The sequence below is a fragment of the Phalaenopsis equestris genome, unplaced genomic scaffold, assembly GCF_001263595.1.
Source record: "Phalaenopsis equestris unplaced genomic scaffold, ASM126359v1 Scaffold000094, whole genome shotgun sequence".
In the NCBI taxonomy this organism is placed as follows: domain Eukaryota; kingdom Viridiplantae; phylum Streptophyta; class Magnoliopsida; order Asparagales; family Orchidaceae; genus Phalaenopsis; species Phalaenopsis equestris.
The window spans coordinates 536,155-552,005 of NW_018164536.1; the positions used below are offsets into that span (position 1 = coordinate 536,155).

At 35.4% G+C, this 15,851-nt stretch overlaps 1 protein-coding gene across 2 annotated transcripts in view; it reads right to left on the reverse strand.

The window, feature by feature from the left end:
• LOC110020308 overlaps positions 1 to 15,851 on the reverse strand; it is a gene marked incomplete at its 3' end in the record, with an annotated part of 32,127 nt that continues 16,276 nt past the window's right edge. Inside the window, 2 exon segments of one of the 2 annotated variants that reach the window (XR_002293515.1) lie at positions 1 to 28; positions 10,501 to 10,645. Coding sequence is in view for 1 of the 2 variants with exons in the window: in XM_020718364.1 (XP_020574023.1) it covers positions 1 to 28; positions 10,501 to 10,556 (84 nt within the window). 2 annotated transcript variants of the gene reach the window in all.

Consider the following 15,851-nt stretch of genomic DNA (forward strand, 5'->3'; position numbering starts at 1 on the left):
CACCCGAAGTTTTACATATCTCTCGAAGCTGCTCGAATTTCAAAAAAGAGTTATTAAGTCCTTTTTGTCCACTCAAAACTAAGTATTTTATCCAAGACGAGTCCCAAAAAATTTGCTGGTTTGGTAATATAGCAATAAACCTGAGGTCAAATCAACTTGAACTTTCGTCTTAAATAAAAATATGCAAGTAAAACACAGTGTACTTACCTGATATATACATTTTATAATAAATATATTAGTATATAATTACTCGTGATTCCCGTCAATATTTTTTTGTTGTAAAGCCCAACACCCCTAAATGGAAGATTTTTAATCTAGAAAAGGTAGCATCCGTAGCATGTATGATAAAAAACAAAAGCTCAAGTGAAGAAATAAAACCCTCGAGTAGATAATTTGGTAAGTGAAAGACATTAGCAAAATGGAAGGTTTAAGCCAAAAGGACATCATCTTTATTAGGCTCGTCTTTTTTGCAGACTAAATACAGTGCAGTGCGATGGATAGGATTCACACTAGTTACTCAATGCACTGATATTATAAACATAAATCAAGATATAATCACATTAACATAATTTTTCATCCAGCAGGAAGTTGTATAAGAAACAATCAGTAGTATTTGTATAAGAAGTATGTTTAGCCAAAACTGTCTCACATAAAACCATATTTCTTTTCACATATTAAGGGGTGCAGCATAGGTCGGTTCGGGTTCGTTTATGTTTATACTAGGAACTAGCATGAAAGCAATTATTTTTCCAATTTCATGGCCCCAAAGATAATCCTGTACAAATTTGGGAGGAACTTTGATATAAGAAAAATCTCTATAACTTTCTCGTTAAGTAAATAACAAATATATATACAACTCAAATTGACCGTCATACAATCGAGGAAAATTCAAATCATCATGACAAAAAGGAAAGAAATAAAAACAAATGGATAATTAAAGGAGAATAATTCCTTTCCCTTAAATATAACAACAGCCCCATGATTTCCAAAAATGTGGGTGGGCCCATGTGATCCACGGTTCTATGCATATCAAAACTCCTCCTCAAGTTGAGTTGTATATGTCATACAACCCAAACTTTCTTTTGAGATCACTAAAGCGATGCCAAAGAAGAGCCTTGATAATAATGTGAGCAATCTAATATTGAGTTGGGATATAACTTAGCTGGAAAACTCCTCCATTGACCTTCTCAGAGACAAAGTGTCTATCATTCTCTGTATGTTTGGTTCGATCATGATGTACCAGATTCTTTGAAACACTGATGTTGATTGACTATCACTAAACAACTTAAAAGTGCTTTTGTTTTCCATGTGAAGCTCCACTAGTAATTTTCTTAGCCACATCCCTTCACATATTTCAAGGGCCAGAGCACGATACTCAAATTGTGCATACCATAACTTATTTTTTACTTCTCCAAGAAACCAGATAACCCCATACAAATGAATAGTAGCACGTGGTAGATCTTCTATCAGTTAGTTATCCTGCCCATCTAGCATCAGTGTAAATCTCAATGTCACTGTTCTCAGTTTTCTTGAATATCAATCCACGTTCTAGAGTTATCTTTAGATATCTCAGGATTCAAAAGACAGGTTCTAAATAATCTTCATTTGGATTGTTCATATGTTGGCTCACTACACTCACAACAAAGAAAATTGTCAGGTCTTGTATGTGGCAGTTAAAGAAGTTTCCTTACAAGTCCTTGGTATCTCCCTTTTCAATTGAAGTGTTATCCTCTTCTTTTGATGCTCGTTGATTGGGATCCATAAAGTATCTGTTGGTTTGCACCCCAACATTCATGTCTCCTTTAATAAGTCAAGGATATATTTTCTCTAGGATATGACAATGCATTCTCTAGATCTAGTTACTTCCAATCCCAGGAAGTATCTTACTCTTTCAATATCTTTGATCTCAAACTCAAAAGTAAAAATTCTTTGATTATTTCAAGTTCCTTGATGCTATTGTCTATAAGAAAAATGTCATCTACATATATAACAAAGTTATTATCATACCTTCTTGATTTGATTTCATAAATAAAGTATAATCAGCTTGGCACTGATAGTACCCATTGGCAAGAATAGTCTTGGTGAATCTTTCAAACATGCTTTAAGAAATCGTTTCAACACATACAATGATTTCTTTAGTTTGCACACTAGTTGATTATTTGTGTTGTTCTTTAATCTCTGAGGTATCTTCATAATCACTTCTCTCTCACAATTCCCCATTAATAATAATTTTTTCATTTATATTTGATGTAAAACTAAATCCTGATTAACAACTAATGACAGTAATACTCTTATTGTGCTAAGTTTCACCGCTGAAGCAAATGTCTTTTGATAGTCAGTCCCACAAACTTATTGAACTCTTTTGCTATAAGTCTAGCCATGGACTTTTTAATGATCCCGTCTGATTTGTATTTAACAGTGAATACACATTTGTACCCTACAGTTCTTTTCCAATGTGACAGAATTGTTATGATCCAGGTATTATTCTATTCAAGGACAAGAATATCTTCTTCCATAGCTTTTTTTCAAGCAGGAATAGATAAGGCCTGTCATATTGACTTTAGGACATGCACATTATCCAAGTTTTAAATAAAAGATTTGTAAGATAATAATTTTCATAGTTCACAATTCTTGTATCGAGGGTTTTTTGCATTCTTGTGCTCCTTCTTCTTGGTGCTCCTGATGTGTTGACCCAAACTCTGTGTCAAAACTTGTGTGTGCGAAGTTAGTTTCGGTGATTTGCATTCCTGGTTTTGCTTACCTTACATGCTTATTAGATTTTTTTTTTTTTTTCTGGTGTACAAAGTTCTTGGTCTTGGTGGGAGTTGTGTGAGGGTTTAGTTTAATAGGTTCATTTTCAGTTTGATTTGTGATAGTGGGGACAAGAGACGGGTTCATCAAGGATATACGGAAGGTGAGCTTCAGATTCCTGAATGGTACCTCAAATATTATATTCTCTCGAACTCTCCCCCTTCAAATATTATATTCTCTCGAACTCTCCCCCTTCAAATATTATATTCTCTCGAACTCTCCCCCTGAATGTGATTTAGGATAATATGGTTAGTTTTCAAATAAGTTGCATCTATGGAGTTGTAGAATTTTAGTGTTTCCGGAAAGTAGTATTTATCTCTTTTTGTTGGAAAAGTGGTCCACAAAAATGCATTTAAGTGACCTAGGATCAAGTTTGGTTTGATGTGACTGATGTAGATGAACAAAAGCAATGCAACCAAAAATTTTTAAGGGTAGGTTAGAGGCGAAAAACTGAATGCAGGGGTAGGATTTTATGACGGTATTGAGTTGTCAAAGTTTAGCACTTTATTGGGCATCCTATCTATTAGATAAGTGGATGTGAGAATTACATACCCAAGAATTATGTGGTACATGGGGATGGCTAGATGTTGCTCCTGCTGTGTTGCGGCATTTTATTATGCGTGAACTTATCTACAAATATTATGTGTGGAATTTTGGATTGTTGGTGGGTCCTATTCACATGTTAACACACTAATTTGGAACTTTAGTGTTCAGTTTATATAGTTTCACGTGGCTTGCGAGAGTCAATTACGAAATGCCCATTCAATTTTGGGGAATTTAAAATTAAATTTAGCATTAAGTTCAAACTAAATTGAAACAAAGCTTGTGCCAACCTTACTTAACATCCAAGATAATGAGTCCATAAACAGTGACGTGAAGCATGCATGTCAGAATGCTTATCCTGCAAATTTCTTTCTAATTTTAATCTTATGAATGCTCCAATTGATTGTGGTACAAATGAGATTAAAAAATTCTAGAAAAAGTCATCTTATTGTGTCAGTGTGAGACCTAAATTTTTCATACTTTAGTAATTCTACTCATTATATATTTCAGCATAATATTTCATTGGCCAATTTGGTGATCCTAGGTTTAATTAAAAAAGTAATGTCAGAAATCTGACTGTGGAAGTTAAATTAATTTGTCCGATGATTTCATATGTTTCTAAATTCCCATTGAAATTCTTGATTATTTACAATCACTGTGCCTATCGAGCTTAAAGACTAACATTGTTTGTTCTTATTTAAATAAACTCAGCTGTTTGGTTGATCGATAACATGTGATCTATGAATTATTTTTTTCATTTTCATTAATAAGAGCCTGACTCGTATCATATTATTTGCCTTAGGAAACTAAACTTTCATTTGTCCCGCATCAATATAGTGTTCTAAAATCTAAGAATCAATTTTCATCCTGCCGCTCTCTTGGTTGGGTCAAGTGTTCCCTCTGTTCCCAACCCCTCGGTTAGGAAAATCTATGCATATGTTAGTTGATATAAGCAGTATAAGCCCCAAGGCGAGACAACCCAATTAACCCTCAGCATCAACTCAAGTCACCTTAGCTAGATGTTAGCATCTCTCCAAAGTTATTCTAGCATAATATCTTCCTACTTAGGCTTAAAATCTCCTCATTTCAGCACCCCAAAGCAAGCCATAATATTTTTCCTAACCCCCCTCTTCTTTTCCCTTTACAATCAACAATCTAAGTAAAGCCACCAAAATTGTTGTTACTAAGAGTTGCATCCCTTTCCCATCCTAGTTAGCGTTGACGTCTTCACTACTTTTCTATATTAATTTAAATTATGACTCTTTGCACTTTTCCATTTATAGTCTTGATTTGATTCGACTGCTTGATCCTCTGTCGCGTATTTTGTGAAGCCCGGAAAACTAAGGGTATGTTTGGCGCCGAGTTTTTCATGCAGAACGGCCTGAAAATGCGGAAACAGTAATTTTACGCCGTTGATAAGCGCATTGCGGCGGATGTTTTAAAAAGTTTTGATAAAACGCCGGCTGCGAATTAGACCCTGCAGCCCGCGTTTCATATTTATTTTTCCTTCGCGACCAAGCTACGCTCTCATGTACCGCTCTCCCCTCTCTCGCAATTATGCCCTAAAGGTAAGATCCCAGCTCTCCTCCTCGTCTCCGATCCGTGGCTCCGTTTGGCAAGAGTTTGCATGTCTTAATTGTTACTTTGCTATCCCTATCCCCTCTATTCTTCGGTTTTGCTTGGTTCATTTGCTCTCCCTCGGCCCACGGTATTCTCTATCATTATCTTATGTGGCATTTTGATTTTGCGATGGTTTGAGCTTCTCTAAGCTCTATTCGGTCGATGATTTTCGGATGGTTGTGTGCTGGCATTAGATTTTGCAATTTCTGTGATTTTGGTTTTTGCAATTCCTGTGATTTTGCACTGGTGTTGGATTTTCTTTATTGCTGATGTGGTGATGGCTTGTTATGTGGATTTGTAACAACATTACTTGTAATGTGATGATGTTGGTTACTGTGATGATGATTCAGCTGTTTGTGCATGAGTGTTGGATTTTGGAGGTTGTCTGATTTTGATTTTCTACGATTTTCTTTTTTCGGTGATGTGGTGATGGCTTGTTCTGTAAATTTGGTGAGAGGATTCCTTCTACTGTGATGCTGGTTTTTGCGATTTTGATGAGAACAAAATTGATGATGTGATGTTGGTGGTTACTGTGATAGTGATATTGAAGAAACTTACTGGTAGTGCGTTGGCCAAATTTTGGTGGTGGTGGATTGCTAGTGGTGGTTATTGTAATGGTTGTCTGGTTGTGTGTTGTGTGGTTGTGTTTGTGGAGGTGTTAGTGGTGGATTGTGGAGGTATGTGACTGCTTGCTGTGACTATGGTGTGGGTGCTTCTTGTGTTGGTTGTGTTTGTGGTAGTGTTGGTGGTGGTGTTGGGAGGTTGTGTGGTTGTGTGGGGTGTTCTGTGGAAGTGTTAATGTGTGGCTGTGTTCGTGGAGGTGTTAGTGGTGGTGTGCAGAGGTTTGTGGAGATGGTTGTGTCGAGGTGTGGAGACGGTTGTGTCTGGGGGTGTGTGGTTGTGGTTGTGTTTGTGGTAGTGTTGGTGGTGGTGTGTGGAGGTTGTGTAGGTGGTGGTGTGTGGAGGTTGTGTAAGTGGTGGTGGTGTGTGTTTGTGTTTGTGGAGGTGTTGGTGGTGGTGTGTGGTGTGAAAGTGTTGGAGCGTAATTGTGCTTGTGGAGGCGTTGGTTGTGGTGTGTGGAAGTGTTGATTGAGGTTTGGTGTGTGGTGTGTGGTGTGTGGTGTGTGGTCGTGTGTAATATGTGGTGGTGTGTGGTCGTGATTTCTGAAGTGATGGTGTGTGGTTACGATTTTTGGTAATTACTTCTTCTGTTAAATATTTATGTTTAGCTTTTTTTATGCTAGTAACTCAATGGTTAAGTCAAAAAAAGTCGTTCGCCAGCTATGTTAGATAAGGAGCCAAACTCATATTTTGTGACCTCTATCTTAAGGAGGTCAAATTGGGAAATAGACTCACCACCTATATTAACAAGGAATGGTGACGAAATATTATGAAAATGTTCAATGAAATGACGAGAAGGGAATAAGATATAATGAAACTAAAAAACGAATGAGATTAGTTGAAAAGGACTAGAAAATGTGGAAGGAACTAAAACGAGGATCCATAGGCTTGGGTTGGGATTCAATCAAACAAACTATTGATACTTCGAAGAAATAGTGGGATGAGAGATTAGAGGTGAGAATATATCCATGTATGACATTCTTTTCCTAAATTGTATGAACATATCAACGTCGTCTTATATTGCAGGTAGTGTCAGCTGTCAAGAAATTCAAATTCAGTGGTATGGACCCTGATCTAGAAGAAAAGCTGGACAGTATGTTTGGTGGGGTTGTAGCAACAGAAACTAATTGTTGGACCCCTAATGAGCAAGGGTTTGCAGACATACCTGAGAGCTTTGATGTCGAGCAAGCAATTGACACCGGTGAAGGCCCAAGCCCAAACCATAATGAAGTGTTCACATGTAGGTCAAAGTGTCCAAGGGTAGAGAAAAAGAAAAAAGAGGGAGCTAGTTTCATCAGAAGCCAAATATCAAAATTGGTGGCTTCATGCACCAGTGACCCTTGGACTTCACATGAGATCTCTCTCGAAGAAGTTATCCGAGTTTTTGAGAAAACTCCATAAATTTATGAGGACATGTTCTATTTGAATTCCATGAAGTTGTTGGAGGACTCGACCAGTAGACAGTTCTTCATGAAGGTGACCCTTAACCGTAAGATCAATTATTTACCTTTTTTTTTTTTTTACAAAAGCAAGGACAATTGATTTTATTCAATTATCTTTGCACTTTTTGTATTTAAATTCAAACAGGTTTATCGGATTTCTGATTTCAATGTTTTTTTTTTCTTGGAATGGTGTTAATGCTATTTTAAATGTTTGTCTTTTCATCGTACACTTTGTAATTCGTTATTTGAAGTTTATTAAAATTGTTTGACTCACATGTATTATCTAAACGGAAAACTTGTTAAACATGGATTCACAAAGAGATAGATGCAGAAGATGAATTGTGGCAACAGTATGTTTGACGTACGAGTACAAAAACTCATATGTAAATCGGTCTCCTTGCATGACATCATCTTAAATTGGTGATAAATGGGTTGAGGAGCTACTTGAAGGACACCCTAAAAGATTCAGTTACATGTTTCGTATGACACAACCCATATTTGTAGATCTTTTAGATGAATTACATAAGAATCATGGACTTCAGGCTTCTCTAAAATGACAACCAGAGAAGTGTTAGCAATAACCCTCTACATGTTGTCACAGAATGAATCAATGAGAGGAGTGATGAAGCGATTTTAACATTCATCAGAGACAATTTGCAGATATTTTTCAGTGAGGTTGAAGGCGCTTGTTAGTTTTTCATCAAAGATTATCAAGTCAGAGGATCCAACGTTTGAAAGGACTCTAATAAATATTGCAAATGACGCGAGATATAAGTCATTTTTTACTGGTAAATAATTACTCATTATATTTAGAAGTCAAAATGGGTATTGTAATTCACACAACCTTCTTTAATTTGTTAGAATTGTATTGGAATGATCGATGAAACACGCGTGAATGCTCGTGTATCCAATAATAAAAGAGTCGCATTCATTGAGCAATGTGAATCACCAATACAAAATATGATGGTTGTATGTGATTTCAACATGTGTTTTACTTTTGTTATGGCAAGTTAAGAAGACTGTGCACATGACAGACATATATTCATTTTTGCCACAAGAAATCGAAAACACTTCCCTCACTCACCTCCAGGTGTGTTCAACTATTAATCATATTTAGATATTTTTTTAAATTTATTACTAATAATTGTATTTGCGACATAAATATTAGTTGGCCGACGTTGGATATCCCTTACAAAGGGGGTATCTAAAATCATTTCTGGATACCAAATATCACATTCCCGACTTTGAGAGATTCAACAATGTTGCTCGGGACATGAAGAAAATGTTTAACAAGAGACACTCTTCCTTATGTAATGTAATTGAAAAAATATTTGGAGTGTAATAGAAAAAATGGGTTATATTGTGTGATATGTCGACATATTCATTTCCGAAACAGGTGCAGATTCTAGGTGCAAATTGTAGTGGCCACAGAGGTTCTCCACAACTATATTCGACGGCATCATTCGCACAATGACATAGACTTCAACATAGCTGATGATTATTTGTACTTCCCGTCTAAAGCATATGAACATCACATAGGACAATCTATACAAGCAGAAGTAGAATCATAATAGGCTTGCACCGAGGATGGAGGTGTTAGAGAAATAATTGAATTGAGAGAGGATTACATGCGACATTGTTGGATGCTAAATGGATCGATTTTTATTTCTTATACAATTCATGTTTATTTCATTTTCGTCTTTATCTGATATTGATTGTTTGAGTTTTTTATGCTATTTGTAACTGTTCTTTTTCCATTTGCATTTCTTTAGTTTTTATTTTGATTGGTTTGAGAGGTTCATGATTAGACGTTTGACTTTATTGGTTCTTCTGGATAGTCTGTTAGTCGTTGTTAGTTAGTATCACATGTGAAATCCTAATTAAGGCAACCAAGTTTCTCTTTTCTTTTCAGTGTTGCGGTTTTTGAAGTTTTTCTGGATGTTTTTGATGATATGCATACGTGACACACGAACTTAGTATTACATAAGTTAAAAACAATCGAGAATTTTTTTTTTTTATAAGGCATTGTCTTCTTGTAGTGTAGACTTGTTGATTGGTATACTGAGTTATATAAGACATCACGCCTGCACAAAACTGTAATTGATTACTTTTTCATCAATTTCTACTTCTGTTATGACTAATGAATTGTCTTTCAAAGCATTCAGGAAAGATAAACTCGAGAATTTCTGAGACTTCTCGAGGATTGTTGTGTCACTGTGGACTTCAGAGTTACTTGTTGACGTCACGTCAGCGACATAGCTACGGGAGATAATTCTACAGGTGCCCGCGGAGAATCACAGATATGTGTGACTTCCTCAGGTAGGCAGACAGACTGACAAATTTCATCGCCGAGAGTGATCGAAAATGGATAGAATCCTTGGAGGACAGCATAGCTCATGACATACTTCATTTGCATTTTAAAAATAATATCATCATATTTTTAAATATTATTTTAATATTCTTTTTATTTATTTTAGTGTGGTGTATATCTTATTTTTTGTATTATTTTGAAGTGAATTTTTGTTTCTAAGTATCAAACATATTGGTATGACAGTTCTGTTGCAAACAACATTACTACACAGAGGCAAAATTATCATTTGTCTAAAATTAGCTGCAGTACAGCTGTTTTCAAACTACAAAAACAAACAGTCAACTAGTTTATCTACATATAAATTATATAATATCCTAAATCATCAAAAAGATACATTTAATATAAGGTATATTAGCAGTTCCTCATGCAGAATTATGTCAATGAAATGAGCAAAAACATGGTAAATTACAGACATGACAGTACCAAAAATACCAACAACGGAACAGCATAAGCCAAATTACTACATATAAAATTTGGAAATCATTTCCTTACACAAATAATACTCAAGCTTTCTTTGACCAATCTAGATCAAGACTGTACGGTAAAAAAGTCATGACAAAATGAAGATAATTAAAGTAAGATGATTCAGTTATTTTGTATGCATATTTCCAGTTACAGGATGGTAGTTTAGACCGATTTTGATATTGTTGAACTTAATTAGATTTAGCTGTTTCTAGAACTATTGTCTCCTCACATAATGTAAAAGAATTTCTAAGAAAATATATGAAAATACACTGTGCAATATGAAAATGGTGTCTGGCGATGCATATATTACAATTAAATATGCCTTAGCAACATTTTTAAGATCTGTACTAAATGCATGATCAAGAAAACTGCAATAAATCACATGCTAGAAACAGCATAGCAGTATTTCTCTCTAAATTAATTATAACTGCATAAACAACAATTATTCAAGCAAATATTCATTTATCACAGACAGCATAAAGATTGACAAGTTCACAATAACTGCAGTAATAATTGTCCGTTCTAAGCATGCAATAACAACTTTGTTGTTTGGGACAAATTCAAAAACAGAGAAATGCAATGAGAAAATCTTATTGTAAAGATTAACTAATTCATGGTAGGACTGACTCGTATTATATCATCATCTTTATAATCCATTCCGCTCATTCTGTTATCCATGATTGCTGGCAATTAAATCAACATGAAATGATCCGTGGAAGAAAGGCATGAATGAATCATCCAAATTTCATATGCAAAATAGAGTTGCATTTACCTGTTAAAATAGCATAAAACAATGTTGTAAATATCAACTAAAGTCCCCAACAACAATAATGAGATCTGCTATTGTCTTGAAAAGGCAAATCTTTAAGCCATTGCCCAATGACAACTAATGAATATAACTAAACTACAATTAAAGACATGTAAATGCAACCATGACTTTGCATTAAAAAAAAGTTATGAAAGTAACTAATGAATTTAAAAGCATAGAGACATTGCATCAAGGATCAACTTCTAGTCTAGTTTTTTTTATGAAAATGATTAAAAAGATATCCAAAGAGAGAAATATTGGCATGTGCTCTTATAGAAAGAAAGAAGATACGATTGAGATAGGTGACTTCATGTGAATAAGCAGAATGTTACTGTAACGGAAAATACATCTTCTTTCTTATTCCCATTAAGGAAATATGTTACATTTATACATACACTCCCAATCTTTATAAATTAGGAATATCTCTAATTTAGAAAAGATCCAGAAATCAGATCTCATCTAATTAAACTTCCTATGATCAAGCTTCCTACAACAACACCAACAACAACAACAACAAAGCCTTAATCCCACTACGTGGGGTCGGCTACATGAATCATTTTTCTCCATTGCGTCCTATGATCAAAATTCCTAATATATTAAATTTCATAACGCTCCCCCTCAAGTTGGAATATAGATATTTATCATGTCCAGCTTGTTACAAATATAATTAAAAGCCTTTGTGAAGATGTCCCCTAATTGTTCCCCAGTCTTTACATGAGTTGTAGAAATCAAATTTTGTCAAATCTTTTCATGAACAAAATAACAATCTATCTCAATGTACATAGTTCGTTCATGAAAGATGGGTTTGAAATAATATTAATTGCAGCTTGGTTATCACACCACAGCTTTGCTGAAAACTATCATCTTAAAACCCATTTTGGCTAACAATTTACTTGAAACTGATTTCAATGCTCGATACCCAGATTCTGCACTCGATAGTGGCATTACATTTTGTTTCTTGCCCTTCCAATGAAACCAAATTACCACCAACAAAGACGCAATATTTAGTAATGGATCTTCGATTAATCTTGAAATTTTCCCAGTCTGCATCAGAGAAATAGTCAATATTTCTATTTTCATGATCTTGATATTAAATACCTTGTCCAGGAGCTCCCTTGAGATAAAATAGTATTTGTTCCAGAGCTTACAAATGATGAATTATGGGGGAAGTTATAAATAGATTTATAGTGCTAACTGAATACGCAATATCAGGGCAAGTTACTGTGAGGTAGTTTAACTTTCTCGCTAACTTCCTATACTGTTCAGGATCATTAAAAAGCTCTCAATCCTTAGTAAGTTGTTGATTATAAAGCATTGGAGTACCGCATAGTTTGACCCTAAATTTCTTAGTTTCTGGTAACAAATCCAACACATAATTTCGTTGAGATAGAAAGATACAATTCTTGCTCCTTCATAACTCGATCCCCAAGCACTTCAAGGAACCAACTCTTTAGTGCTGAAATAATTTTAAGGAAATGATTTCAATGATAAGATTCTCTACACATTGCTTCCAGTAATAATGTCATCAACATAAGCCACCAAAAGAAAGAGTCTTAAAATAGATTGCTTATGGAATATAGTGTGGTCATTTCTACCTTTTTGGCATCCCAAGCCCTTTTATTGCTTAGCCAAATTTTTGAAACCATAATTGAGGGCTTCATTCAATCCATATAAGGACTTTCAAAGAAGACATACTTTTCTAGGCCCCCCCTGAGCAACAAACTCAGGGGTTGCTCCATGTAGACCTCTTCCAAAATATCACCATACAAGAAAGTATTTTTCATATCCAGCTAGTGCAGGGACCAATTATTCATTCCAGCCAAGGATAGGAGTAGACAAACTAGTGTCAACTTAGCTTACCGGAGGGAATGTGTCCAAATAGTCGATCCCATAAGTTTGGACATAGACCTCAGCAACTGACCGAACTTTGAGACGAGCTACAGATACATCAGAATAAAACTTTACTACAAAGACCCACTTACATCAAACAACCTTCTTGGAAGAAGGTAGCTCAATTAGTTCACAAGTTTCATTTTTAGTTAAGACATACATCTCGTTAAGTATCATTGCTCGCAACCCGGAATGGTATAGGGCTTGCTGAACAAATATTGAAACATCAACAGAGTCAAAAGAAGCAACAAAAAAACAAGAATTGGAAGACAATTGATTTTAGTTAACACAAGAGGAATGAAATAGGCATATTGACGTTTACTGCTTTGAAAAGCAATAGGCAAACCAAAGTCACTATGAGGAGGATCTACTAAGGAAGATGATACTGATGTAAAACTATGATCAGAAGAATGAGATCTTCTCGAGTAAACATTAGCGATATGTGATCTGGACTGAGGAATTAGAGGTGGAGCTGGAGCAAGGTATGAACTTATGGGCGAATTTTTCCCTCAGAACACAGGACGGTTCTCTGCGTCCGCAGTCCATTTAAATTCGGCCACGTGTAATCAAAAAATAATAATAATAATAATAATAACGCTGCGTTGAAGCCCGACCCGGCCCTTTGTCTCCGCGCCTTTTTTAGTATCCCGCCAATTAGAGCGTCGAGAAATACGTTTCGAAAATACATTTTAGGAATTTTTCTGCTATGGTTTTTCTGCTGGGGTTTTCGTACCGTTCGCCCTGCTAGAGTTTCACATTTCCTTCGTTTGATAGCTTCGAAGTCGTAACACGATGGAGTTAGATGATTCGAAGAGTACGCAGGCCGAAGAGCTAATAAGAACACAATCAGAAGAGGCGAAGATGACAGACGTTGAACAGCTGACGAAGTCAAAAAAACAGGGAAGAAGGAGGCGAAGAGGACGAAGGAGGGCATTGAAGGGGAAAACTTGTCCTGGTAAGTGTCATTTTTTTTTCTTGTTATTTTTTTCGGATTAGAAGTTATACTTTGTCGTTTAGTTATCTTAGAGGGTATACGGTTTAGTGTTGAAGGTTTTGGGATGTACTTTCAGCTTATTTATGGGTTATTCATGGTTTATTAGGGAATTTATTTCTGGATTATTGTTAGATTATTATTGGATTATTCTTGTGTTACTCTGAAGTTTAGTATTTATTGGCAATCATTTGCTCATTCGTGTATTATTTTTAGGTTATTTGTGGGTTATTTATTGGTTATTTGTCGGATTATTATTTGGTTATTTTTAGGTTATTCGTGGGTTATTTTTAGGTTATTCATCGATTTTTCCAAAGTTTATTTCCCGATTATTTTTAGGTTAGTTTTAGGTGATTTTTAAGTTATTTTTAGGTTATTCGTAGGTTATTTTTAGTTTATTCGTCAGTTTTCCACAGTTTATTGTATGGTTATTTTTAAGTTATTCGTGGGTTATTTTTATGTTATTTTTAGGTTTTTGGTGAATTATTTTAAGATTATTCGTGGGTTCTTTTTAAGTTATTCATAGGTTATTTTTAGGTCATTCGTCGGTTTTTCGCAGTTTACTCGGCGGTTATTCGCAGATTATTTTTTTGTTATTCAATGATTAGTTAAAAGTGTATTCTCATGTTATTCTTATGTTATTAATCAATTAATATTGGGTTATTATTGATTTAGGGAATATTCATGCAGTTGTTGGTTATTGTTCTGTTATTTTTGACCGATTGATGAGTTATTGTCAGTATTAATAAAATGTATTTTTTTCCTGTAGGTTGATGAACAAACAGTCTGTGAGTTGTAGATGTCGTCCATCAACAGTTAGAGAAGTGTTGGACAAGTTCGATCAATTCTCTCAAGAGACATGGTCAATTCTGGAAAAATTGAAGCTGAATCAGTTTTTTGAACTCCCCCTATCCTCAAGATCACATCCTAACTATGCACATATTAAATTGTTGGGATATGGATAGATTGGCATTCAGAATGGGGAGAAGGAACTTAGTTTTGATGCAGATCAAGTTGTTTTGTTGATTGACATTCCCAACAGAGGACTTACAGCAACTTGGGACAAAAAACTGATCAGTGGTGTGGATGTCAGGCAGGCAAAGAGTGCACTACTGAAGGGGTCGCTCGGAGAGTCATCCACTTCACTTGATGAACTTATTATTAAATTTTTGTTGTCTAATTTATTTTTTACTACCAACAATTTTAGTGTACCCACAGAGCTCTACTCATTTGCTGAAAATTTAGATACTTTTTCATAATTTAATTGGGCCGCTACGGTATGTGACCACCTCATTAAGCAAGTCAATGCCCGTGTCATCAAAATACGGATGGGTCAGCCATTGAGATACCTGAACGGATTTGTTTTTCTTCTAACGGTTAGTCTATTATCCAACCTCAGTCAAGATGTATTTTTTTTCTTATTTGGGTAATATGAATTTCTGATTTATTTTTGTTTCCACAACTGTGATTTTATGAGCGCACTGTCGTGATAGCCCCGATTGTTCCTAACGCCAGACATCGCATGTTGAGGTGGCCAATAAATACAGGCTGGGACCCTGCAAGGATCCATTTAGTCTTTCAGAGGCTGATTATTGTACATATGAATAATATTAATTTTGTTATAAGTTCAGAGTTATGTTTGATAATTTATATCATTTAGTTATTTGTTTGACTGAATAAACTTGCAGGTTCTTGATTCATTTGTCGATTTAAGAGATGACGAGCACAATTCACTTGCCCCTCGGGTTGACTAGATCTCCTCTCCTGCAAAGTCCATTCCAAAACCCGAAACTCACACTGAACCACTGACACCAAATTCTGATATTGTTATCCCTTTTCTCCCTAGTCGCAGCATCTTACAACCTACGCATTCAGAGAGATATTCAGGGACCAATATAGGTTTAGTAGAGATCTGTCAAATTCTCAAGGAGCAACATAAATTTTTATTCCAATTCAAAGATTTTGTAAATAACAGATTAGATAAAATAGTGTATAAGATGATGGAGGTGAAGAACGGACATCAAAGAAATAAAGAAAAGATTAAATAAAGTTTACATGGAATCTCCTGTTGGTTCTAAAATTGATGGGAAGAAAGAAAGCCCAGCAATGGAAGAAGAGTCGATAGGGAGAATGACTCCATTTGATGAAGTTGCAGCTGATATTGAAATAGGGGAAGAAATAAATAAAAGTGGCGGGGGACATGGCGGGGAACATGGAAAGGAAGACATCCATGAAGATCCTCTTGGTAGTTTAGTCCGAAGGATTAAGTCTAGAGACACCAGAAAAAAG